Here is a 23,412-nt window from a genome sequence, read left to right as displayed (position 1 = left end):
GGCTGGCAAGGTGGAGCGCCAGCAGGATAAAAGAGCCAGACCCAAGCCAAGACCCCGGCTTGTAGGGGACGACCCTGCCCTGAGGGTCAGATGGCGGGAGGAGAGGACAGGCATCCTGCCAGGCTGTGGAGAAAAGCCAGCAAGGCCGGGTCGTGCTCAGACTTGCTATGAGCAGGGGAAGGGAGGGGACCCTCCCCAGTTAACAGAGTCTCCCCTCCCCCCAGGGCCTGCAGGAAAAGCCGGCGCTCTGGGTCCCTCGGTGGAGCTCCCTGAGACATGAGCTCTCCCCTTCGCCGTCTGCCCTGAGCACCCCCCCCCGGAGCCGGGCCGCGGCCCTTGGCCTGGCAGCATGGAGAAGACCTACTCGCTGACGGCCCACTACGACGAGTTCCAGGAGGTGAGGTGTGCCAGCAAGTACAACAGCGGCACCCTGCCCAACGGCTTCAACCTCCAGCTCGGGGCCGGGGCCAAGAAGCCGCGCCGGGGGCTGCCGCGCTGGACCCGGCGTGAGATCTGCCTGCTCTCGGGGCTGGTCTTCGCGGCGGGCCTGTGCGTCATCCTGGGCTGCGTGCTTCTGCTCAAGTACCTGGCCATGGAGCGTGCCACCTACTGCCTGGAGGACTGCCAGGAGAAGAAGGCCTTCGTCAAGGCCTCCCTCTTCATCGCCAACAACATCGACCCCACCATCGACCCCTGCAAGGACTTCTACTCCTTCGCCTGCGGCAGCTGGCTGCACCGGCACAGTATCCCCGAGGACAAGCTGCACTACGGCATCATCGCCACCATCGGCGAGCAGAACGAGGAGAAGCTCCGGCGACTGCTCCAGCGGCCTGTCCGCCGGGGCTCCCGGGCCTCAGCCGAGAGGAAGGTCAAGGAGTTCTTCCGCTCCTGCCTGGACATGGGCGAGATCGACCGCCTGGGGCCACGGCCCATGCTGGAGGTGATCGAGGACTGCGGTGGCTGGGACGGGCCGGCCACGGGGCGGCAAGCCCGCTGGGACTTCAACGAGCTGCTCTACAAGACCCAGGGCGTCTACAGCACGGCCGTGCTCTTCTCCCTCACGGTCAACCTGGACGACAAGAACTCCTCCCGCTACGTCATCCGGGTGAGTGAGGGACGCCAGGGCAGGACAGCTGCAGCCAGGAGGCCTCCGGCTAGGGTCACTCGAGATCTGGCCGAGTCTGTATTTGAACCGGACACCTCTCAGGAAGGCCCCGGGTGCTGTGGTTGGGTGACTCCTTGGGGCACTGCACTACAGTGACTGGCCCCAGTGAGACACTAGGGGGCACTGGATGCTGGACGCTGGGCGCTAGGCTGCAGGGCGCTGGATGGGTGGTCCAGCAGGGGGCACTCTCCCCTCACAGTCAGGACTGCCCCCAGTGTGGTGCTAGGGGGCGCTGGTTGCAGAGCCTGGGGTGTATAACTCGCTAGGGGGCGCTATCCATTCCCAGCCAGTGCCAGCTCACGTGTGTTCATCAGCGTGTAGACCTGTGCTGATAACAGACGGCTGCAAACGCCTGCGCCAGACCGGAGCCTGCCAGCCAGCAGCTCCAACCACCCTCCATGTAGCGCTGAGGAAACAGCCAACCTGGCTGCCCCGCTCCTTGCCCAGCCCCGATCGCTCTGTGGGGCCGAGGGGGCTCAGCAAAGCCAGAGGTCATCCAGGCAGGTGGCACGGCAGCCTCCTCAATAGCTTTGCTGGAGCCCCTCACTCCTGATCCGCAGCTCCTGCTGTCCCAGCCCTGTACTTCCCACACACAGTTCTGCCAGTGCCTCTCACTCCCGACCCACAGCCCCCTGTTACCCCAGCCCTGGGCTCCCCACACCCAGCTCTGCCAGTGCCCCTCACTCCCGACCCACAGCCCCTTGTTACCCCAGCCCTGGGCTCCCCACCCACAGCTCTGCTGGTGCCCCTCACCCCCAACCCACAGCCCCCTGCTATCCCAGCCCTGTGCTTCCTACACACAGCTCTGCTGGTGCCCCTCACTCTTAACCTGCAGCCTCTGCTGTCCCAGCCTTTCCGGTCCTGGTTCCCCTCCTGGTTAGTCAGTCAGCAGCACTGGAGCCCTGTTCAAAGATCAGATGCTCCCAAACTCAGGTTAGTAACATTGATTGTCCTGCAGCCTCTTACCCAGCCAAGCTGCTAGATCTCTTCCCCGGCCCCCTAAACCACAGGCCAGGCCCCACAGGCTGTAGGTGGGGGCAGATGCTGGTGACCATCCCAGCAGGAGCAGTCATGCCAGCAAATCAACACACAGATCAGGCCTGAGTGTCAGAGGCACCAGCCAATCAAACAGGAGACACTGCCCAAGGCACCTCCCTCCCCTCGGCGCAGAGCCCATGTGTCATGGGTGTCTGGCTCCCTGAGTCACTCTCCCCTGCAGCATCAAGAGATGTCACCTGCATGCCACAAGATGGGCCCTGTGGGTGTCCTGTGCTGGCATTGCTCTGCCAATGCCCACACAGAGCCCTGAGGCTGGGGGTCACCCCCATATACAGTTTTTCAGCTTCAAACAACTTGGCTTGTCCATTAAGGAAAAACAATGAACCAAGAAAGAACCAAAGTAAAGTCTCATAGACTCCAAAGCCAGAAGGGACCATTGTGATCATCTCATCTGAGCCCTCCCCCCCGCATAGCGCAGGCCGGAGAACTGTCCTAGAACAATTCCTAGACCCCATCTTCTAGAAAAACATCCCCACTGGGTTTAAAAATGGCCAGCGATGGAGAACGCAACATGATCCCTGGTACCACGGCCCTTGGTAAAGCTCCCCTGGGGCAGAGCGCAGTCTCATAGCGAGGCTGACCTTCAACGGGTCTCTGTCCCAGCACACAAGCCCAGCACTCAGACATTTACAGCAAAATGACTCCATGCACCACAGCTCACAGGGCCCTGGTCAGACGGGAGGGGAAAGCCCCAGTTCTGCTGCACTGAACAGGAGCTGTGGATGTACTGGAACACAACTGGGTTCACCTAGCACGTCACAGCTCTCCAGTGACAGTGCTCAGCATAGGGCCTCTGACACACAGCTGGACAGTTCCAGTTCCAGCCAGCAGAAGGCAGTGCAGACACACACTCAGCCCTACCCGGCAATGGCTCAGTCTTTGGCTCCCCCTACTGGTCTCGCTTGACTCTGGAAGGCACATGCTGAATTGGTGTAATGGGATCAGAATCCTGCCCGGCCCAGCTGGTTTGCTTGCAAAACAGGCAGCTTGTGCCCAAGAAATAGGGAGCAGGGGGAATTGACAAGCAGGGAAGCTGGCTTCTTGGCATGGGAGGAGGGGATCAGGACAGTGGGCATTGTCCAGGCAGGAGGGGAGCTGGGGAGCTGCATGCAACATGTGCCGGCAGAATCAGGGGCACCATTTTGGCAGGAAAGGGCAGGCGGGCCGGTTGGGTGCCTTGGCAGAGCGGAGGGTGGGGAGCCCAGGGCTGGGATAGTGGCAGGAGGGGGGGAGGGCTGTGGGTCAGGATTAGGGGCAAAGGGTGAGCTGAGCTAGGAGCCCAGGGCTGGGATCTCAGGAGGCTGAGGGTCGGGATTGAGGGGCACTGGCTGATCTGTGTGGAGGGGAAGGAATGCCCTGTGCTCCCCCTCCACCCCCCGAGTCCTTCAATGACTCCGAAATGTAGAGAGCAAATAGAACCAGAGAGGCCCTGGCAGCGGATTGTGCCCCCGGCTGCGTGGCCATTCCCCGCCCGCCCCTGGAGCTCATTCCCAGTTCCCAGCGCCGGGCCCCGAGCAGTGGCAGGAGCCTGCGTTGCTGGCGGGACTGTTTAAGACACAGGTGGCTCTATTCCCCTGGACACTGGTTCCCTGCTGCGGCCGGAATTGGTGGAGTCGGGCACACGGGCGGGGAGGTTCCAGGCGGGCTGGGCCGCCGGCTCCCAGCCTCCCCATTCTTGTCAAACTACCTTGGAAAACGAACCAGCAAGTGCGATTTGGTGCTAATTGCCTGCTCGGACACAGCCGGGGCTTGTGGGACGCCGTGCTCGGCAACCAGCCTTTGTTTGCATAGCAGTGCCGGGCGCCACGCCGACGGAGAAGCGGCTTTTATACCCAAATTAATGTAACTTCTACAGGAGGGGACCTTCAGAAAGGCAATTTCCCTCTGCATAATTGCCGTGTTTAGCAAAACAGCATGGCAGGCAATTTTCCAGGCAATCAGCAGAGCCATGCACGCAGCGGAGACAGGGTGCATGTGCATACGTGCTGGGGGAGCATCTGTGTGCACACGCTGGGGTGTGCTCTCCCATGGTGCGTGTGCATAGTGTGAGAGGGTATGGGTGCAGGCATAAGTGCACGGGGGGGGTGCACCGTGGGGAATGAGCCTGTAGACCCGCTGGGAGAGCATTGTGCACATTATGGGGGAGTGTGTGCATGCACGGGAGGAGTGTGTGGGTGTGCCTGTGTGCACACTGGGCTGTGCAAACTATGTGAATGTGCATGCTGGGGGGGGCATGTGCACACTGGGGAGTGTGTGAGAGCCTGTGCACACTGTGGCAGAGTGTGCACAAAAGTGTGGCTGCGTGTGCCCTGTGTGTGTGCGGGTGTGGACACGCGTGCTGGGGGTGTGTGCTGTGGACGTGCTGGGGAAGTGGAGTGTCCTTTGGAGGTCTGCGGGCTCTGGTCTAGAGGCCGTGGCCTGGCCTGGGGAGTTTATGGCTGGGGCTGTGGTCTGTGGCGATGAGGGACCTCGGGGCGGTGGCTGGTCCCCCCCCCCCCAGCGCTTGCACTGAACGGAGCCCCCGCAGCGCCTGGGGGCTCAGACAGGAGTTTCCCCTCCCCTGTGCTCCCAGCCCTGGGGCCTCCCCTCGGCTCCAGAGTCAGTGGGCGGGGGGGGGCTGAGGAGCTGTAATGGTGCGAAAGAGCATGGTGCCCTCTAGTGGCCACAGCCGGTAAAGGACCGCACTGGCCCCAGCTCCAGGGGGCGCTGTTGGAGCAGAGGGCTCAGCCGGGGCTGTAGGGGTGGGGCGGGGCTCAGATCTCATCAGCATGTGGGTAATTAGCAGCTCTCTGGTGCTGGCCGTTCCCCTCCCCCGTGCTTGAGGGGGCCATACCCGCTCGTATGGACCCCGCCCTCATGCTGCTCCTGCAGGACCGGCCCTTTGCTCCCCGTGTGCCCAGCACCCTGGGGTCTCCCCCCACAGGGGATGGGAGGGTTTAAAGAGCCAGGCCTGGGGCGTTGTTCTGGGCCGGGGCAGTATCAGTCCATGTGGCACACCTGGCTCTGGAGGGAGTTCTCTGCAGCCGAGGGGTGGAGCTTGGCCCAGGGGTCTCTGCACATGCCCTGGGTCAGGAGAGCCCAGCCCCAGGGCAGGCAGCCCACAAGGGATGGCTGCTCAGGCTCCATGCCGCAGCGGGGTCGAGAAACGGGCCAGGCAGCTGCTGGACAGGCGTGGCCTCGCTGTTACTATCTGTGTTACGGGAGCACCCAGAAATCAGGGCCCGGTCAGGCTGGGTGCTACACAGGGGGCAAGGGACTGCGCCTGCCCCGTCAAGCTCACAATCTGAACAGGACAGACTGAGGGTGGGAGGGGAAACTGAGGCACGGAAGGGCCATGACCGGCCCAAGCAGGGTGGTGGGAACAGAAGCCAGGTCTCCTGACTCTCAGCCCAGTGCCCTGCCCATTAGACGACTGGGACAGATTTACCTGCCCCCCCCCCGCCATTAATCCCCCCACCAAACGATTCAGGAAGACCAACAGGCTCGGTCTGTTCCCAGTGCTGGTGCCCCAGTCACAGAGCCAAGCGAGCCCAGAGGGGTGGGGTTAGGGCGAACCATGCTGGCCGTGGGACAGAGGGCTGGAGAGCATTGCTCAGTACCATATGCTTCCTCAGCACCCTGCAGATACCAGAGCCCTTGGAGAACAAAGGGTAATGCAGCCGCTTCTGGGGAGGAGGACAGCAGCAGCCAACACACAGCACAACAGTAAAAGTCCCTGCGGCTTTAGGGGTGGTAAGCTGAGACCCAGCAGCTCCAGAACCCCTCCCATCCCTGCTGAGGCAGCCCCCCTCCCCAGCCCAGCGAGGTTAGAAGGGTCAGGCCGACCCAATGGGATAGATTAATTTTTTTCAGTACAGCTGCTTGTCCTCGCAATTGATGGCAGGAGGGCAGCGCCATTAGCTGATTGCTTCTTCCCAGGAGAGACTCTCCCTTGAAAACTGGCCAGCGGGCAGGCAGTGGGCAGCAGGGCTGGGCTGGGGGGTGCCCCATGGGGCCGGCCTGGCATGGGTCCCTCCCCGGGGGCAGCTTCACCCACCGAGTCATTATACAAAGGGGTCTGCCGGGAAATCAGATTCTGGGTGTGTATCAGGGAGGGGGAAAATCCTGCGTCGCTGGGACAAAGGGCTGGCAGGAGGAAGATGGGGATGGGAGCTCGGCGCCAGCGTGGGGCAGGCTTCTGATATGGTGGTTGGGGGGGGAGTTGAGGGGGCGGCAGGATCACGGAGGGGGTTTGCTGGGGGTCAGGGATCAGCTGGGGGTCAGGGTGATTAAAGGGGCTGGTGGCTCGGCTGGAACGTGACGGGCTGTGGATAACGGGCCCTTCGAAGGTCTGGGACGTACAGTGCAGAGCGGACTTTATTCACCAGCAAGCGTGCTGTGTGAGGGTGCCTGGAGCACCCCGGGCACACGCATGGTCCTTTGTTATTGTAGGGGCACCTGGGAACACTGGTTTGTTATTGTAGGGTTGATTAGTTGAAAGGGTGCTCCAAAGGGCCGGTCTGTTATTGGAGGGTTGCTGGGAGGGAAGGAGCGGGTTTGATCTGTTACAGGAGGAATGCTCAGAGGGCCGATCCGTTATCGTAGGGTTGCTCAGGGGGCTGATCCGTTATCGTAGGGTTGCTCAGGGGGCCGTTTGTTATTGTAGGGTTACTCAGGGGGCCGGTCTGTGGCTAGGTGGGTGGAGCAGTGCTCAGCACCCTCCAGCCCAGCCAGCCGGCACTTTGAGGTGGACGACATAGTGTGGTTCGGCCCCCCCGGCAGGGTGAGTTGATCGGGGAAGGGCCCACCTGGGAGTGGGAGGGCTGAGCATGGGGGTGTGGACTGTCGCCAGAGAGCCCCCCACGGGCCCTACCCAGACTGGCACGCGTGGGAGGGGTAGGCTGGAGCCAGCCACGCCACAGGGCCCCAGAGCACACACAGGGGAGCCCCTCCCCATGTTAAATCTCCCTCCTGAGACTCTGCCCTGGCAGCTGGACCTTCCTCCTGCCTGAGCCCCAGACAAAGCACATCCACCCACCCCCTTCGTGGACAGCCCCCCCCCCCCCCCCTGCACCGCCACACAGGCTGAGCCCCCACCTCTCCCTGCTCCTCCATTAGCCAGGGAGGGGAGGGGGCCCCAGGAGGTGGGGCTCAAGGTACCCAGGTCAGGCACTAACACGGCTCCTCTGCTCTGTTGCAGATTGACCAGGATGGGCTGACGCTGCCCGAGCGAACCCTGTACCTGGGGCAGGACGAGGAGAGCGAGAAGGTGAGGGGGAGGCTGGCATCGCCTGGGGGGAGGGGGCGGAGGGGAGCAGCCCCTACCCAGCACCAGCTGCACCCAAGCCGGGTGGGGTTGAGGAGAGGCTGGCGCAGCTGCAGTGTCGCCAACCAGCAGAAATCATGAGTCAGACCCCAAAAGTCACCAGACTGGCCCCAACTATTAGGAGCGATTTTAAACAAGTTGTGTTTGTCGGGCTCTTGTTTCACGTGTGGTCTCCCCCTGACCATTGGGGTGTGTGTATGTGCGTGAGATCTCCCCCTGCCCATCGTGTGTGTGTGTGTGTGAGAGTGTGTGTGAGAGAGTGTGTGTGATCTCCCCCTGCCCGTCTTGTGTGTGTGTGTATGTGAGCTCCCTGTGCCCGTCCTATGTGTGTGTGAGATCTCCCCTTCCCATGTGTGTGTGTGTGTGTGTGTGTGTATATATATGTGTGAGATCTCCCCGTGCCCATCCTGTGTGTGTGTGATCTCCCCCTGCCCGTCCTGTATGGGGCTGTGGGGTGTATGGGGGGAGTGTGGGGAGAGGGGTGTGTGGGGTGCAGGTGTGGGGGTGTTTGTGGGTAGGGATGTTGGGGGAAGTTAATCTGGCCCCACCTGCCCGGCCACTAATTCTGCCCCCAGGTCCCAAACCCACATTGTCCCCCCAACCCCCCACCTCGGCTCCTCCTGGCCCTTCGCCCCTGGCCGGGGCAGGTGCTGCCCTGTCTTTGCTGGCTGCAGGTGGGCACCAGGGGGCGGGGCTGCTGGGCTCTTTAGCTCCGCCCTCCTGTGACACTCGAGGGGGATGCAGCGGGGCGGAAGCTCTGCCCACGGCAGCTGATTGGTGGCTCAGCCCCAGGGGGCGGGCTAATGGGGCAGGCAGCCAATCAGAGGGTTCAGAAGCTCTAGGGGGACTGGCGCTTCTGGAGACAGGGTGAAATCCCGTCACCAGCAAAACGTCCTCAGAGTTGGGCAGCCGGGGGGGGGGGGAAATGTGACCCCCCCCAGGCCCCACCTCCTGCTGCCCCTCCTCCCTGGCCAGGCGGTGTCCCCTGCCCCCGTCAGGCCTGACCCCTTTAGCTTCCTCCCCACTGGGCCTGACCCCCCCCTTGGCCCTCTGCCCCTCCCCTCAGCCAGGCCTGACCCCCTTAGCTTCCTCCCCACTGGGCCTGACCCCCCCCTTGGCCCTCTGCCCCTCCCCTCAGCCAGGCCTGACCCCCTTAGCATCCTCCCCACTGGGCCTGACCCCCCCTTGGCCCTATGCCCCTCCCCTCGGCCAGGCCTGACCCCTTTAGCATCCTCCTCACTGGGCCTGACCCCCCCTTGGCCGTATGCCCCTCCCTTCGGCCAGGCCTGACCCCCTTAGTATCCTCCCCACTGGGCCTGACCCCCCGCTTGGCCCTTTGGCCCCTCCCCCCAGCCAGGCCTGACCCCCCCTTTGGCCCCTCCCCCCAGCCAGGCCTGACCCCCTTAGCTTCCTCCCCACTGGGCCTGACCCCCCCCTTGGCCCTCTGTCCCTCCCCGCGGCCAGGCCTGACCCCCTTAGCTCCCTCCCCACTGGACCTGACCCCCCCTTGGCCCTATGCCCCTCCCCTCGGCCAGGCCTGACCCCCTTAGCATCCTCCCCACTGGGCCTGACCCCCCCTTGGCCCTCTGCCCCTCCCCGCGGCCAGGCCTGACCCCCTTAGCTCCCTCCCCACTGGACCTGACCCCCCCTTGGCCCTCTGCCCCTCCCCCCAGCCAGGCCTGACCCCCCCCTTTGGCCCCTCCCCCCAGCCAGGCCTGACCCCCTTAGCTTCCTCCCCACTGGGCCTGACCCCCCACTTGGCCCTATGCCCCTCCCCTTGGCCAGGCTTGACCCCCTTAGCATCCTCCCCACTGGGCCTGACCTCTCCCTTGGCCCTTCCCCCCAGCCAGGCCTGACCCCCTTAGCTTCCTCCCCACTGGGCCTGACCCCCCCCTTGGCCCTCTGCCTCTCCCCCCAGCCAGGCCTGACCCCCCCTTTGGCCCCTCTCCCCAGCCAGGCCTGACTCCCTTAGCTTCGTCCCCACTGGGCCTGATCCCCCCTCCCCTTGGCCCTCTGCCCTTCCCGGACCCGGCCAGGCCTGACACCCATTAGCCTGCTCCCCCTCCCCCCCTGTCAGGCATGACCCCGTGATCCCCTGGGTCTGAGCCCCCCTGCCCAAGGATGGAGTTGCACTGCGCCCCCCCGGCTGACCCCTCGCCTCGTGCCCAGATCCTGGCGGCGTACCGCCTGTTCATGGAGCGGCTGCTGGGCCTGCTGGGAGCAGAGCATGTGGCGCAGAAGGCGGAGGAGATCCTGCAGCTGGAGCAGAGACTGGCCAATGTGAGTCCCTTCTCAGCCCAGACCCGCTGGCCTGGCTGCCCCTGTGGGGCTCCAGGGGGTGTCACACAGGGCAGGGGAGGGGGGCTCTTCGGGCACAAGCGACCCCCAGCTTGCGAGGAACTAGCCCCCTATAGCCACATGGGGAAGGTGGGGGCCCAGCCAGGGCCCAAGGGGACAGTGCCCTCATGTGGGTCAGCCCTTGGCAGCCTGGGTTCAACCCCATGCTAGCACTGAGCCCCGCTTGCCCAGCCTCCGGCCTCTCGAGGGAGCGGTTGCAGCCCAGCACACCCAGTGTGTGTGGGGGTCCCTGGGCGGGGAGGGGACATGCTGGGGGGCTGGTGTCTGGAGCCCAGGGCTGACTGGTGAGTCCCTGTTACAGGAAACAGTCTCATTCTCAAGGCAGCTTGGTTGCTGCCCATCCCCACACCCTGGCACTGCCCCGGGGCTGGGCACAGCTAGGCTGAGGGGCCTCCTGCTCCAGGGGCCCGTTAGCCAGCTGCACTGAGGGGACACCGAGCTGCAGAATGGAGATCAAAGGGCAGCAAAGTCTGACTGGGTTGCACCCTACGCAGGGTGCAGGGAGAAGGGACCCTGCAGGATAGCGGGGAGCAGCAGTGAGCACCCCAGGGTGGCATCCACCTCCCACCATCACATGGCTGGGGAATGAGTGAGGGGCCCCAGGCCTTTGCAGGGTCAGGGGAGCAGTGAGACCTACGAGAGGGAATGCTTAGCCGTAGACTCCCTGCCCGTGGCTGGCCCCATGGCACCCCCAGCCTGGAGGCTCAGGCAAAGCGCGGCCCTGATGCATCTGTCCTGCCCAGATCACGGTCTCTGAGTACGACGACCTGCGCAGGGACATCAGCACCATGTACAACAAGGTGACGCTGGGGGAGCTGCAGCGCATCACCCCCACTGTGAGTACCCTGCTGGGGCACTGGGGGAAGGACAGCCCAGCTGAGGTGCCCAGATAAATGCCCTCCTGGCTCTTCTCCTCCCCTGAGGGGGGCTGGCCCCCAAGTCCCTTCTGGAGGGCAGTGCAATCCGCCCCAGTTCGGAGACTGCAGAGGGGCACTCAGACATGGGCCGTGTTAGGTCTCTGCGGTGGGGCAAGCCCAGGCTGAATCACTGCCCATGGGCCTGGGCCAGCTGCAGAGTGCGGGGGGCTCTGGAGAAGGCGAGGCCCCTCTGGTCACAGTGCCCTCTCCCCCACCCCCAGGTCAAGTGGAAGCGCCTGCTGGATCGGATCTTCCATGATAACTTCTCCGAGGAGGAGGAGGTGGTGCTGCTGGCCGCTGACTACATGCAGAAGGTGTCGGAGCTCATCCGCAGCACGCCCAGCAGGTACCGGCCAGCGGGGCACTGCCAGCGTGCAGGGCTCTACCAGACGCCTCATGCTCCTTCTTGCTCCAGACACACAGCCGGGTAGCAGGGCTCTGTGGGGAAAGTGGGGCTCTGGGACATGCCGGTCATGCCCTGGGCTCAGAGTATGGGGGCCCCTCTGGGCCCCTCAGGCACACAGGTATGATTGGAGCCTGGCAGCAGGTGGCAGGGAGCAGATCCCAGCAGAAGCCCCGTCTCCTGCTCAGGCTTTCTGGCAAGGTGACGGGGAGGATGAGACCTTAACGGGCCTGGCTCAGGGCCGAAGGGGCCTGGCCAGGGATTTCTGCAGTGAGAATTTGTGGGCGCGGCTCCTCCTCAGCCGAATCTCCTGCCTCTCCTGCCTTTGATCAGCTCCCTGGACAGGACATCTCACTAATGGCCATCGATCTGCCGGGATTCGCCTGCCTCCTGAATGCCAATGGGCTGCTGCAGCTGTCTGCTGGGGCGCAGGAGACCACCACATGCAACCCATCACCCCTGCCATGCTCACAGAGCTGCATTGCCCCATCCCCCCAGCATGGTGAGCTCCCCCTGCCCTCCCCCCACCATGCCTGGGCTCTCCCCTCCAGCATGGCCACAGGCAACCACCCCACCCCCGCAGCACACAGTGCCCTTTGTACTGTAGGCTCCCTCCATGCACAGAGGGATCCCTCCCCTCCCCTCCCCAGCATACCCGGCTACAAGCCGTGCACATGCCCCGGGATCCCCCTCAGCACACACAAACACCCCTTGGCCACGCAGAGGGACCCCCCTCCGCCAGCTCCCTCCTGCACCACCCAGGGATCCCCGCTCCTGGCCACACACACACTGAGTGGAAAATAGCATTTCAGAGCTAATCAAATATATTACAAATCACCCGGCTAAACCAATTCATTACACAGGCAATTCAGCTGCGCGCAGGTGCAGGGCACTGAGCCAGCCGGCATCTGGGTTTTAATGGGATATTCCCTAAAGCTGCATCTCAGACGCCCCAGTCCGGCTGGGCACCCCTGGTACCCCAGAGCTGGCAGCAAACACCTCGCAGACCCCCTGTAACAATGCTGGTTCTGGCGGGACCCAACTGAGAGAGCCAATTCAGGACAAATTGTTTAAAACAAGGCAGTTACAGCCCAAGGCTGGGGTTTTTCCACCTCTAAGGCAAACAAAACCAGCCAGACAAAGAGGACTTTGGTCTAACCCCACTGGCTAACCACAAGTTATAGAAGCAATTTCCTCAGACACTCCAGTTTCCCGTATCCCCACCAGTGCCACTCGTCCTGGGGATGAATGGTTATGAAAACCAATACCCCAGTAAAAGGAAAAAGGTTCTCTTGATCCCAAAGGACCAAGCCCCAGACCCAGGTCAATATACACATCAGATCTTTCCCACAAATCACACTGTTGCCAACCCTTTAGAATCTAAAGGTTTATTCATCAAAGGAAAAAGATAGAGATGAGAGCTAGAATTGGTTAAATGGAATCAATTACATACAGTAATGGCAAAGTTCTTAGTTCAGGCTTGTAGCAGTGATGGAGTAAACTGCAGGTCAAATCAAGTATCTGGAACATCCCCAGCTGGGATGGGTCATTCAGTCCTTTGTGCAGAGCTTCTGATTGTAGCAAAGTCTCTCCAGAGGTAGAAGCAGGATTGAAGACAAGATGGAGATGAGGGATTAGCCTTTTATAGGCTTTTCCAGGTGTAAGAACCTCTTTGTTCTTACTGTGGAAAATAACAGCAAAATGGAGTCTGGAGTCACATGGGCCAGTCCCTGCATACTTTGCTGAGTTACGAGGTGTATCTGCCTTCTCTCAATGGATCAGTTGTGTAGCTGATGGTCCTTAATGGGCCATCCAGCAGGCTAGGCAGAGCTGACACCAACTTGTCTGGGGTGTCATCCAGAAGCATAGCAGAAGTTTGAAATACAGACAGCATAGAGACAATATTCAGAATTTCAACTACAAAAATGATACACACATACACACAGCATAATCATTACCAGGCAACTATAACCTTGTCAGATGAGGTGTATAAGACCCCTTTATACAAGATTTGGTGTCACTACAGGATCTTGATTGCAACCATGTTCTATATGGTCCCAGTTCAAATCAATAACGTGACACCCCCGTCTCCGAGCACGGTGGCCAGCCAGGGGCACTAGCAGAGCCCAGGGAACTCCTTGCAACTAGGGTTTAGGAACGCCGCCTCTTCCACCGTCACTCAAGGCAGGGAGATGCTTCCTGGCATCCCGCTCCCCATTCACCCTCCTGCTCCCCACCCCATCCCGCGGCCCCTGAGGCAGAGGAGGGAGAGGCTCAGGCCTCCAGCGGTATAAAACGCTCTTCCTCCCGGCCAGTCGCCATCTCTCCCCCTCCCAGGATCCTTCACAACTACATGCTGTGGCGCATTGTGGTGGTGCTGAGCGAGCACCTCTCCACGCCCTTCCGCGACGCTATCCATGAGCTCTCCAGGGAGATGGAGGGCACCGAGAAGCAGCTGGAGCTGGACAAGATGTGCCTGAGCCAGGCCAACAAGCACTTCGGCATGGCCTTGGGGGCCCTCTTCGTGGAGGAGTATTTCTCCTCCTCCAGCAAGGCCAAGGTAGGCACAGGTGGGGGGTGGGCTGGAAACCCTCCTCAGATCCATCCGGACTGGGGGAGGCAGGGAATCCCACCAGTGACCACACCCCGGGCCAGTGAAACCCAGGACAGGAGCCATGCATCTTCAGGCCAAATGCCCAATGGAAGGCGGCGTGCTCAAGGTCCGGCCCTGTTACCCAGCAACCACTAGGCGTGGCTTAAGCCTTTGTGGGCATGGCAGTTATGGAGGAAGCGGCTGTGTAGGGGAGGTTGGTACCCACCCTGGGCCCAGTGTCCTGGGTGTGTGCTACGAGGAACCCTGGTAAGGCTGTGACCCGGGCACGGTTGTGCCGAGCAGGTGCAGCAGCTGGTGGAGGACATCAAGCACACCCTGGATCAGCGGCTGGACGAGCTCGACTGGATGGACGAAGAGACCAAACGTGCGGCTCGAGCCAAGGTGAGGCACCAAGGGGCCAGCCAATCGCAACATCCAGGGCTTGGGGAACTCCCAGGGGAGCTGGGGCTCAGACGGCGAGGGGGGCTCTGAACTGCATGGGCCACAGGCTGCCTCACCAGTCCCAAAGTTGGGCATGTGGGATTCTCCAGCCAGGAGAGGGAAACTCTGCTGCCTGGCGGTCAACCCATAAGGGCCCTGCAGCCACGCAGAGTGGAGCCCTGCTTGGGGCTGGCTGGGCCCGTCCACGGGGTGAGCCACACGCCCAGACCTGGCCAGCCATGGCCACACAGACGGTGCTGCCGTCCGGCTGCTGCAGCCACAGGCCAACACCTCTGTGCAGAACTGGGGCTAGGACTCAGCGCCTGCCCCTTCCAGCACACGGGCCTCTGCCCAGACAGCTAGAGCAGCAGCGCTGCAGTCTATTGTTGCATACAGCAGGGGGTGGCGCTGTGCTCAGACACAAGCCCGTCAGCCCCATGAGATCAGGGCAGGCTCGGACCAGGGCATGTGCCCTCCTTGCAGCTCCAGTACATGATGGTGATGATCGGGTACCCGGACTTCCTGCTGAAACCAGATGCCATCGATAAGGAGTACGAGGCGAGTGTGCGAGGGGCCCACGCTGCACCCCTAGAGGGACCATCTTCACACCCAGGCTGGGAGAGATCCAGCAGTGCCCCTTCCTTTCTCCTGCTCTAGCCAGTGGCACCTGGCCGCGCCTGGACTCCCTGGCAGCAGGAGCTGCTGCTCTGTCAGCCTGTGGCAGGTGTCTTGCTGGGGGGAGTGATCAGCAGGTCATGAGGCTCAGGACCCTTCCAAAGTCCTTTGCTCCCCTGGCTCTGGCTGAGCCACCCCCACAACAGCACTTACATGGCTACCATCACATGGGCATACGCTCTGTCAGCAGGGTGTGCTCTCAGGCGCCGCCACCAGAGGGAGACACTCTTGCACATGCTCAGTGTGGTACGGGACCCTCCACCCATCCTGGGGATGAGCCTGCATGCAGACCAGGGAGCCTCGGGGCTACAGCAAGTGCAGGGGCTGGGAGGGACGGGACATCCCAGCTCCGGCTCCTGGTCCCGGAGGGCTGGCTAAGAAGGGGAGTCCCAGGGAGAAGCCCCCTGCCCTTCCCCGCCTGACCTGGGCTGTGTCCCCGCCGCAGTTCGAAGTCCACGAGAAGACGTATTTCAAGAATATCCTCAACAGCATCAAGTTCAGCATCAAGCTGTCGGTGAAGAAGATCCGGCAGGAGGTGGACAAGTCTGCGTAGGTATCCATCACCCCGGGCCTGCGCTTGGCCTCTCCAGCGGGAATGGGGCAGGGGCAGAATTATTAATGGAGATATCCTATCTCCTGGGACTGGAAGGGACCTTGAAAGATCATCAAGTCCAGCCCCCTGCCTTCACTAGGCAGGACCAAGTACTGATGTTTGCCCCAGATCCCTAAGTGGCCCCCTCAAGGATTGAGCTCACAGCCCTGGGGGTTTAGCAGGCCAATGCTCAAACCACTGAGCTATCACTCCAGGGGGTGAGAGCAGAGTCGGCCGGGGCTCTTTAGGGATCCCTCTATGACGGGAGGGACCCACAACCTGTGGGTGCCGTCTGGGCTCTGGCATGTGCTCCGAGCGTGGCCAGCCCCTGGCTGCCGACGCCGGTTCAAGCCCTACTCAGCCAGCTCGGCGAAAGACAATGGTGTGCGCTATGCTGGCTGCTGCAGGAGGCTCTGCTCCGCATGGCCAGGAGCCCCCTTGTCCCCACAGAGGTTGCTGCTGGGGCTCTGGGGTCCAGCCCCCACATTGCTCCTCTCCCTAGAAATCAAGGGGCCCCACCTCAGCCAAGGCGTTTCCCCAGGAGTGTGGCGGCCTCTAGTGGTCAGTGTGCACAGACAGGCAAATGTCTCACTGCTTGTGCCCACCTGCCACCTGGAGGGCGAGCGAAGCCCTGGCATCTGCAGGGGCATCTGGGCTGATGTCGGGGCCCAGGGGCCGAGCCTTTCTGTCAGGCTGGCTGATCAAGGGGGTGGTGACCCTGCCCAGATCCAGCAGCATGTGGTCCCCACAGCTGTCACAGGCACCGACCTTGGCTGGCCAGCCTGGTCAGCCATGGGGGCCCGTGCCCAGGGGGGAGGGAGGCCAGGCTAGAGACTAGCCTGGCACCATCCTGTGGGTATTAGGGGTCAGAGGCTGCCCCGCCCGGCACTCTGTCCTCTTCCAGTTTCCCTCACGCCACACCACATGAGCAGAGACTCCCCTGGGGCCGGGGAGTTGGTGGGGCAACTGGCCCTCACCGCCCGAGTGCTGACCTCAGTTTCTCGGCTGTCTCTTTGCAGGTGGCTGCTGCCCCCCCAGGCCCTGAATGCCTACTACTTGCCCAACAAGAACCAGATGGGTGCGGCCGCATCCGGCATTCCCCGGGCTTCTGAACATGTCTGCTCTGGGTCACTGGGGGGCACCCAGACTGGCGAGGGCCAGGGGGTGGTACCTCAGCCAAGCTAGGGTGTGACTGGGACTGAAACAGTAATGGGGGAGGCTGCGGGTTGAAAGGGAGGGAAATTGGCAGAGGTAGGGGCAGGGCCAAGATAGCAGGGTGCTGTGGGTCAGGATTGGGGGGCATCGGTGGAGGTGAAGGCAGGGCCAGGATAGCAGGGGGCTGTGGGTCAGGATTGGGGGGCACTGGCAAGGCTGGGGAGGTGGGAGCAGGGCCAGGATAGCAGGAGGCTGTGGGTCAGGCATGGGGGGTATCGGCAGAGCTGGGGGAGGGGCAGGATAGAGCACGGCTGCCTCAGGGAGCTGGGGGCTGACCCACGCCATGATGTATTTGTCCAGAGCTGGTGGGTGAGGTTGGGTCTCAGTAGGAGCCCTGTGTGCCTGGTCCAGGCAGGGTCCCCTCGCTGTGATCTGGCCTTGCTCGGGGTGAGAGAGCAGTGAGTGGGGGGCCCCTGACTGGGGTGAGAGGGTAGTGGGAGGTGCCCATGTCACGGAGTCCCCGGGCGATGCTCTGGAACTGCTCCCCACCAAGCCAGTCAGGACTTTGGGGAGCCTCCTCTCCCTTGGAGCAGACTATCTTCAGGGCAAGAAGCTCAGACGGCTTCACCTCCTGGGTCTCTCCTTGGAGCATTCAGCATCCTCTGCCCCTCCGTGCGCTTCCCACAGCGAGCCCACCCCAGCGGGGTCCTGGGGAAGCCACAGGGTCCTGCACCCCCACTTTGCAGTCAGACGTGACTCTCAGCGAGCCAGTAACACAGAGGTTTATTCGATGACAGGAACAGGGTCTAAATCAGAGATTGTAGGTACAGTGAACCAGACCCCTTGGCCGGGTCCATTCTGGGGGGGCAGTGAGCCAGACCCCCACGTCTGCACTTCACTCCTCGTCCCCAGCCAGCTCCAGACTAACCACCCCCTCCAGCCCCTCCTCTCTGCTCAGCTCCTTTCCCGGGCCAGCAGGTCACCTGATCTCTTTGTCTCCAACACCTTCAGCTGGCACCTTTGCAGGGGAGGGGCCCAGGCCATCAGTTGCTAGGAGACAGTGCCAGGCATTTAGGTGCACTGGCCCCTTGCTCTGCAGCAATCATACCCCCTTACCCCACCACCTAGATACTTAAGAACTGCATAGGGGACACTGAGGCACCAACACAGTATTCAGAGAAAACATTAGGAACATTCCCAGTTCGTCACAACCCCCTCCCCATAACACTCCCTCCTCTCCCCACAGTGTTCCCCGCTGGGATCCTGCAGCCCACGCTGTACGACCCCGAGTTCCCACAGTGAGTACAGGGCCCTGCAGCACCGCCCACCACTCTGACCCCCTCCCCCGTCAGTGCCAGGGGGGCAGGGGATGGGTGGGGGAATCCAGGGAGCAGCCCTTGTGCCTGTGGAGGATCCCAGCCCTAGGGCGAAGCAGCAAGCAGGGCTCTCAGGGACCAAACCCTGGGGGTAGCTCAGAACTGCCCCTGCTGGGCTGGGCCCAGCCAGAACCACCTCTCGGGCCGCAGACACCCAAGTCAGTGCCCTCCCGTGGGCATGGGGCAACCTCTCACTTGCCCTCTGCCCATTTGCTGCTGATGGGTGGGTGTGCGCGCGCCCACTCAGACCCCATCCCCCATTGCTGATGGGGTCGTGTCTTGTCTCTTCCTGCCAAAAGGTCCCTGAACTACGGTGGAATCGGCACCATCATTGGGCACGAGCTGACCCACGGCTACGATGACTGGGGTGAGCCTCCTCCCCCACATGGTTTCTGCTGCTCTAGGCCAGAGCTGGGACCCATGAGTGCCCGCCCTGAGGCATGGCGCCTGTTCGCTGGGGTCGGGGACGGGGCTCGGGGGTGAAGGAGATGCAAAGGGCCAGGTGGCAGCCGCATGATCTGAGCCCTGGGCAGCCTCTGGAACAGCGCCTCCCTCTGGCTGGTCCAGGAGTGGCGCCTGGCCCTCGGCTGACAGCGCACTCACTGCCAGGGCCTGGCAAACAGCTCCCTACGTGGCCCTCTGTCACCGGGGGACAGAACCAGCTGAGGAGGGGTGGTTACAGTGGGGGACAGGGAGCCAGGACTCCTGGGTTCCAATCCCAGCTCTGCCCCGTGAGCCCCTTCCACCTGTGCCGTGTGCCCGCAGGGGGCCAGTACGATCGGCTCGGGAACCTGGTGCACTGGTGGACAGAGGCCTCCTACAGCAAGTTCCTGAAGAAGGCCCAGTGCATCGTCAACCTGTACGACAACTTCACCGTCTACAACCAGCGGGTGAGCCCGGGGCGCCCCTCGCTGCCGGGGGAGCGGGGCCGGCCTGGGCCCGGGGCGCCCCTCGCTGTCGGGGAGGGGGGGAATGGCCTGGCCCCTGGGTGGGGCCTGCTGACGTGGCAGGCTGGCCTGGGCCCGGTGTGCCCCTCGCTGTCGGGGGAGCAGGGCTGGCCTGGGCCTGGGGTGCCCCTTGCTGTCGGGGGAGGGGGGGAATGGCCTGGCCCCTGGGTGGGGCCTGCTGATGTGGCAGGCTGGCCTGGGCCCGGTGTGCCCCTTGCTGCCGGGGGAGTGGGGCTGGCCTGGGTCTGGGTGCCCCTCGCTGCTGGGGGACATTCACCTGGGTCTGGGGCTTGCCCCAGATTGTTCCCCCCCAGCACATGGATTTACAAGGGCTCTGCTCTGACCAGGATACTGAGGCAGCAGCCAGAGCCGGGCAGGGTGTGGGGGGAGAGCAGGGGCTCTGGGTTGTGGCTCTCTGAGCTCCGCTGCAGTGCTTGGAAGGGGCAGTTCAGCTTTCCCTCTATGCCACCCATAGTGTCTACGTCACGAGGGGGAGGGTGCTGGCTCCCGGCGATGCAGCCCCCCCAAGCGCCCCCCCCCCCCGTCAGCTGGCACCCAGGGGCTGATCCCCTCAGGCTGGCCTCCCGGAGAGATGGGCTGGTGGGGGCAGGGGCTGAGCCTGGGAGCCAGGTTGGTGGGGCAGGGGCAGGGGCTGGGATGGCCCCAGTTTGAGGTGGTGTGTTGGAGGGCTGGGGGTGCACCCGACCAGGGCTGTGTGAGCCCCTGCCCTCTCTCCACAGGTGAACGGGAAGCACACGCTGGGGGAGAACATCGCCGACATGGGGGGGCTCAAACTGGCCTACTATGTAAGTGACGGAGGGCGCCCAGCGCCCCTGGCCCTTCTGCCCGCCACCCCGTGTCATGGAGAATGGCCGTGGGGGGAGGGACCTGCAGGGCAGCGACCGGAGAATGGGGAGGGGCAGGTATCTGCAGGGCAGTGGTGGGGAGAGACCTGCAAGACAGCAACAGGAGAACAGCTGAGGGAGGGGATCTGTGGGGCAGCAGCTGACTGGGAGGAGGCTTTGCTGGTGTTACTCTAGGGGACTCCGCATCCACCCACGCCCGGGCTCGGGAGCAGAGCATAGCGCCCCCCCCCAGGAGCCCCATGGCCACCATCTGCGCCTCTGCCTTAGCTGGGAGAGGCTGTGACCCTCCTGCCACCCCCAGCCAGATTTGCACGGCTGCTGGGCCCAGCCTGAGGTGCCTGGGACAGAGAGGGGGCAGCTGGGGGTGGGAAGCACCCCGCACTAAATGTGCCTGTGTTTTGCAGGCCTATCAGAAGTGGGTGCGGGAGCACGGGCCGGAGCACCCCCTACACCGCCTGAAATATACCCACGACCAGCTCTTCTTCATCGCCTTCGCCCAGGTAACACCCCGCCACCAGGGGGTGGTAGTGCCCGGCGAGGGGCCCCGAACCACCGCCACGCTGCCTCAGCCCTGCCAACCCTGGGCTCCCCACCCGCAGCCTCCTGGCACCCCAGCCCTGGGTCTCTCCTGAGCAGAAATGACACAGGAGGAGTGGGGGAGTTAGATGGGGACAATGCTCACGCCTCTCCCTCTGCCTCAGGGGCTGCGGGATGGGGTGGGGAACGGGGGCGAATGGGGAGTGGGGATGCCAGGAAGCATCTCCCTGCCCTGAGTGACGGTGGAAGTGGTGGTGTTCCCAAGCCTAGTTGCAGGGAGTTCCCTGGCTCTGCTAGCGCCCCCGTCTGGCCAGTGTGCTCAGAGACGGGGGGGGGGGTCTGCAAGGTGTTCACTGCCAGCTCTGGGCTGCCAGGGGTGCCCAGCCGGACTGGGACATCTGAGATGCTGCTTTAGGGAATATCCCATTAAAGCCCAGACACTGGCTGGCTCAGCACCCTGCACCTGCTCCCCTGGGGCAAGGCTGGGACCCACCCAACTTGTTTTACCTCCGCCTGCTCTGCTCTGGCCTTTCCCTGTCTCACAGATCCCGCTGAGAGACCCTTGTCCTGGGACAGCTGAAAGGCCCTGGCTGCCTCGCTGACCTGGCCCCTGCCAGTCTCCCCTCTGCTGCTGGGGGCTCTGTGCTCCGCCCAGCTCCGGTGCTCATCTAGACCCCCTCAACCCTTTGCCCTCCCAGCTGTGGTGCTCACTGTGGTTTCTCTCCCATCTGCAGAACTGGTGTATCAAGAGGCGCTCGCAGTCCATCTACCTGCAGGTGCTGACCGACAAACACGCCCCGGAGCACTACAGGTACCTGGGGCCGCTGCACCTGCTGGGTGTGGCCACTAGGAGGTGCGGCGAGTCCCTCCGCTCTGCCCTCTGCCTCGGGACCCCCAGCCTCTGAATGTAGGTTTGGCTGGAAGTTCCTCGGGGCACGGCCCAGCTCCACCTGGGGCTCGAATTGTCCTGAGCATGCGGTCAGAGCAGGTGGCCAGCCAGCAGGAGGCGCAGGGAGCACAGGCCTGGGGCCAGTGGGCCCAGGGCAGGCAGGAGGGAGGGCAGTGGGTGCCCTGCCCCAGTGAGGACGAGAAAGTGTTAAACCAGTCATTGCACTGGGCGGACTGGGAGAGGAGGGGTGCATGTTCTGGGGTCTCTCAGGCCAGCCTGACTGCTCCTGCCCTGGGGCTGAGCCCACGCGGTTGTGGGGCAGGAAGAGGCTGTGGCAGGTCAGGGTGAGGGCACCCAAGATGGGTGAGCCAAGGCCACGGGCTTGGAGTGGGGTCCCCAGCTGGAGCACAGGCCAGGCCAGCAGGGGGCAGCACAAGGGCTGTCATTGGGCCTTGGACCTGAGTGTGCCCTAGGTTGGCGCCCCAGAGGCTGCCCCTCCATGGGCACCAGCCCAGGCAGAGCCAGTGGCCCCTTCTCACTGTCCATACGCCAGGGCAGGGGATTAACCCTGGCACTGCCCACTCCCCACTGGGCAGTGGGATCATGCCCCGACCTTCAGGACAGTGCCGCTAACAGCTGCCTCCTCTCGCTTCAGAGGTGGCTGCATTGCTGTGCCAGGTGCAGCGCTGCCCTTGTTGGGCTGCCAGCCCCCTTTTCCTGAGCCCTCTCTCCATTCCCCAGGGTGCTGGGCAGCGTCTCCCAGTTTGAGGAGTTTGGCCGGGTCTTCCACTGCCCCAAGAACTCACCGATGAACCCAGCTCACAAGTGTTCCGTGTGGTGAGCGCCAGTGCCCCGCAGCCATGCCTCTCTCTGCCCTTTGCCTTGCGTGTGCCAAGCCGTCCGTCTGATCCTGCTGCTTCTCTCTGCCATCCGCCTGCCCGCCAGCGAGTCTGGGGAGAGCCTCTGTGCGGGGCCGGGGCTCGCAGGGACAGATGCTGGATAGAGCTGCAGACGAGGTGGCGAAGGCTCCTCTGGCCAGTTCCTCGGGGGGCTGATGTGACAGGCAGCAGGGAAACTACAGACTGGGTCCACTTCCAGCTGGGTGTGTCCTGCCTCCACCCCCACCCTGAGCCTTGGAGCCAGCTCCCCTCCTCTGGCTCCCCATCGGCGAGCAGGAGCTGGCCCAGTGAGCCCTGCCAGCGGCGCAGCCGGGGGGAGGGAGATCCCCAAAACTGTCGAGGGGCAGCGGGAGGGACCAGACCTGGGGAAGGCAGGGGATAGTCCCCAATGCTGCTGGCACGGGGGGCCAAAAGCTACTGTGGGGCCATATCTCAAAGCGGCTGGAAGATCCCATGTTTGGAAGCAAATGGTGCCCGTCCCAGGGCAGAACGTGGTGGCTGCAGCCCACGCCTTGTTCACCCAGCCCTACAGCTCCCAGTCAGGGCAACGTGGGCCAAGCACCATGCCATGCTCAGAGCTGGGCACAGAGGCCTGAGCCAAGGCCCGTAGGGAAGCAACCTGCCAGTGCAAAGGCCCCCGTGTGCTCAGGCCACAGGGAAGTTGTAGGGCTGGGCTGGGAGGTTCCAGGGGGACAGGTGGGTGAGAAATCCCCCTGAACAGCGCCAGCTGCCAGTGCCCCCCAGCACCATGCAAATGGCTGCAGCATGGGTGGCAGTGGCTGGGCTGCAGGCAAAGCTGGCACCACCCCCTGCCATCAGCACTCCTGGGCACTGACTCCCCCCCGCCCCCGCAGCAGTTCAGAGCTCGCCCCAGTGCAGTGCCGCCCGGCAGCACAAGGAGGCGCCGTTGGGTTGTCAGGCAGAGCTGCCTGAGCCCAGGAGGCCCCAGCACTGCCCTGGCTGCCACATCCAGGAGGGGGAGCCGGGTCGCCCGCGGGCGCGGTGCCTCTTGTACAGAATCGCTGTGTGTGTCGCTGCTCAGCGTGTTCAGTAAAGCCGGCGCTGTACGTGTGAGTGGCTCGGTGCAGGGCAGCTCTGAGGGGGGAGGGGGAGCCACTTCAGCCGCACACAGCCCCACTGCTGCGCTGGCTCGGAGGGTGGGGAGGGGGTTACACACACCAGCCTCTGGTGTATCCCTCCCAGCACACCCAGTGCCCCCTGGAGTCACCCCTGGA

The 23,412-nt window shown here is 63.3% G+C and overlaps 1 protein-coding gene across 2 annotated transcripts; it reads left to right on the top strand.

Annotated features, from left to right (window-relative positions):
* The first annotated feature begins 246 nt into the window (after nt 1-246).
* ECEL1 (endothelin converting enzyme like 1) lies at nt 247-23,148 on the top strand. 2 transcript variants are annotated; one of them, XM_030575205.1, is made up of 17 exons: nt 247-1,105; nt 7,404-7,472; nt 9,699-9,809; nt 10,631-10,723; nt 11,026-11,150; nt 13,545-13,767; nt 14,104-14,202; nt 14,725-14,799; nt 15,362-15,465; nt 16,528-16,586; nt 17,910-17,961; nt 18,339-18,406; nt 18,805-18,929; nt 19,727-19,792; nt 20,257-20,352; nt 21,124-21,200; nt 22,020-23,148. In XM_030575205.1, exons 1-17 carry the CDS (start codon nt 350-352, stop codon nt 22,117-22,119), a joined length of 2,298 nt encoding a protein of 765 aa, XP_030431065.1. In that variant the 5' UTR covers nt 247-349; the 3' UTR covers nt 22,120-23,148. The 2 variants fall into 2 exon arrangements, with proteins under 2 accessions (XP_030431065.1, XP_030431066.1); XM_030575206.1 differs by lacking the exon at nt 14,725-14,799.
* Nucleotides 23,149-23,412: the final 264 nt, after the last annotated feature.

The sequence above is a fragment of the Gopherus evgoodei genome, chromosome 9 (assembly GCF_007399415.2).
Source record: "Gopherus evgoodei ecotype Sinaloan lineage chromosome 9, rGopEvg1_v1.p, whole genome shotgun sequence".
Classification (NCBI taxonomy): domain Eukaryota; kingdom Metazoa; phylum Chordata; order Testudines; family Testudinidae; genus Gopherus; species Gopherus evgoodei.
The sequence above is the reverse complement of the archived record's forward strand: the minus strand, read 5'-3'. Positions and strand labels throughout refer to the sequence as shown.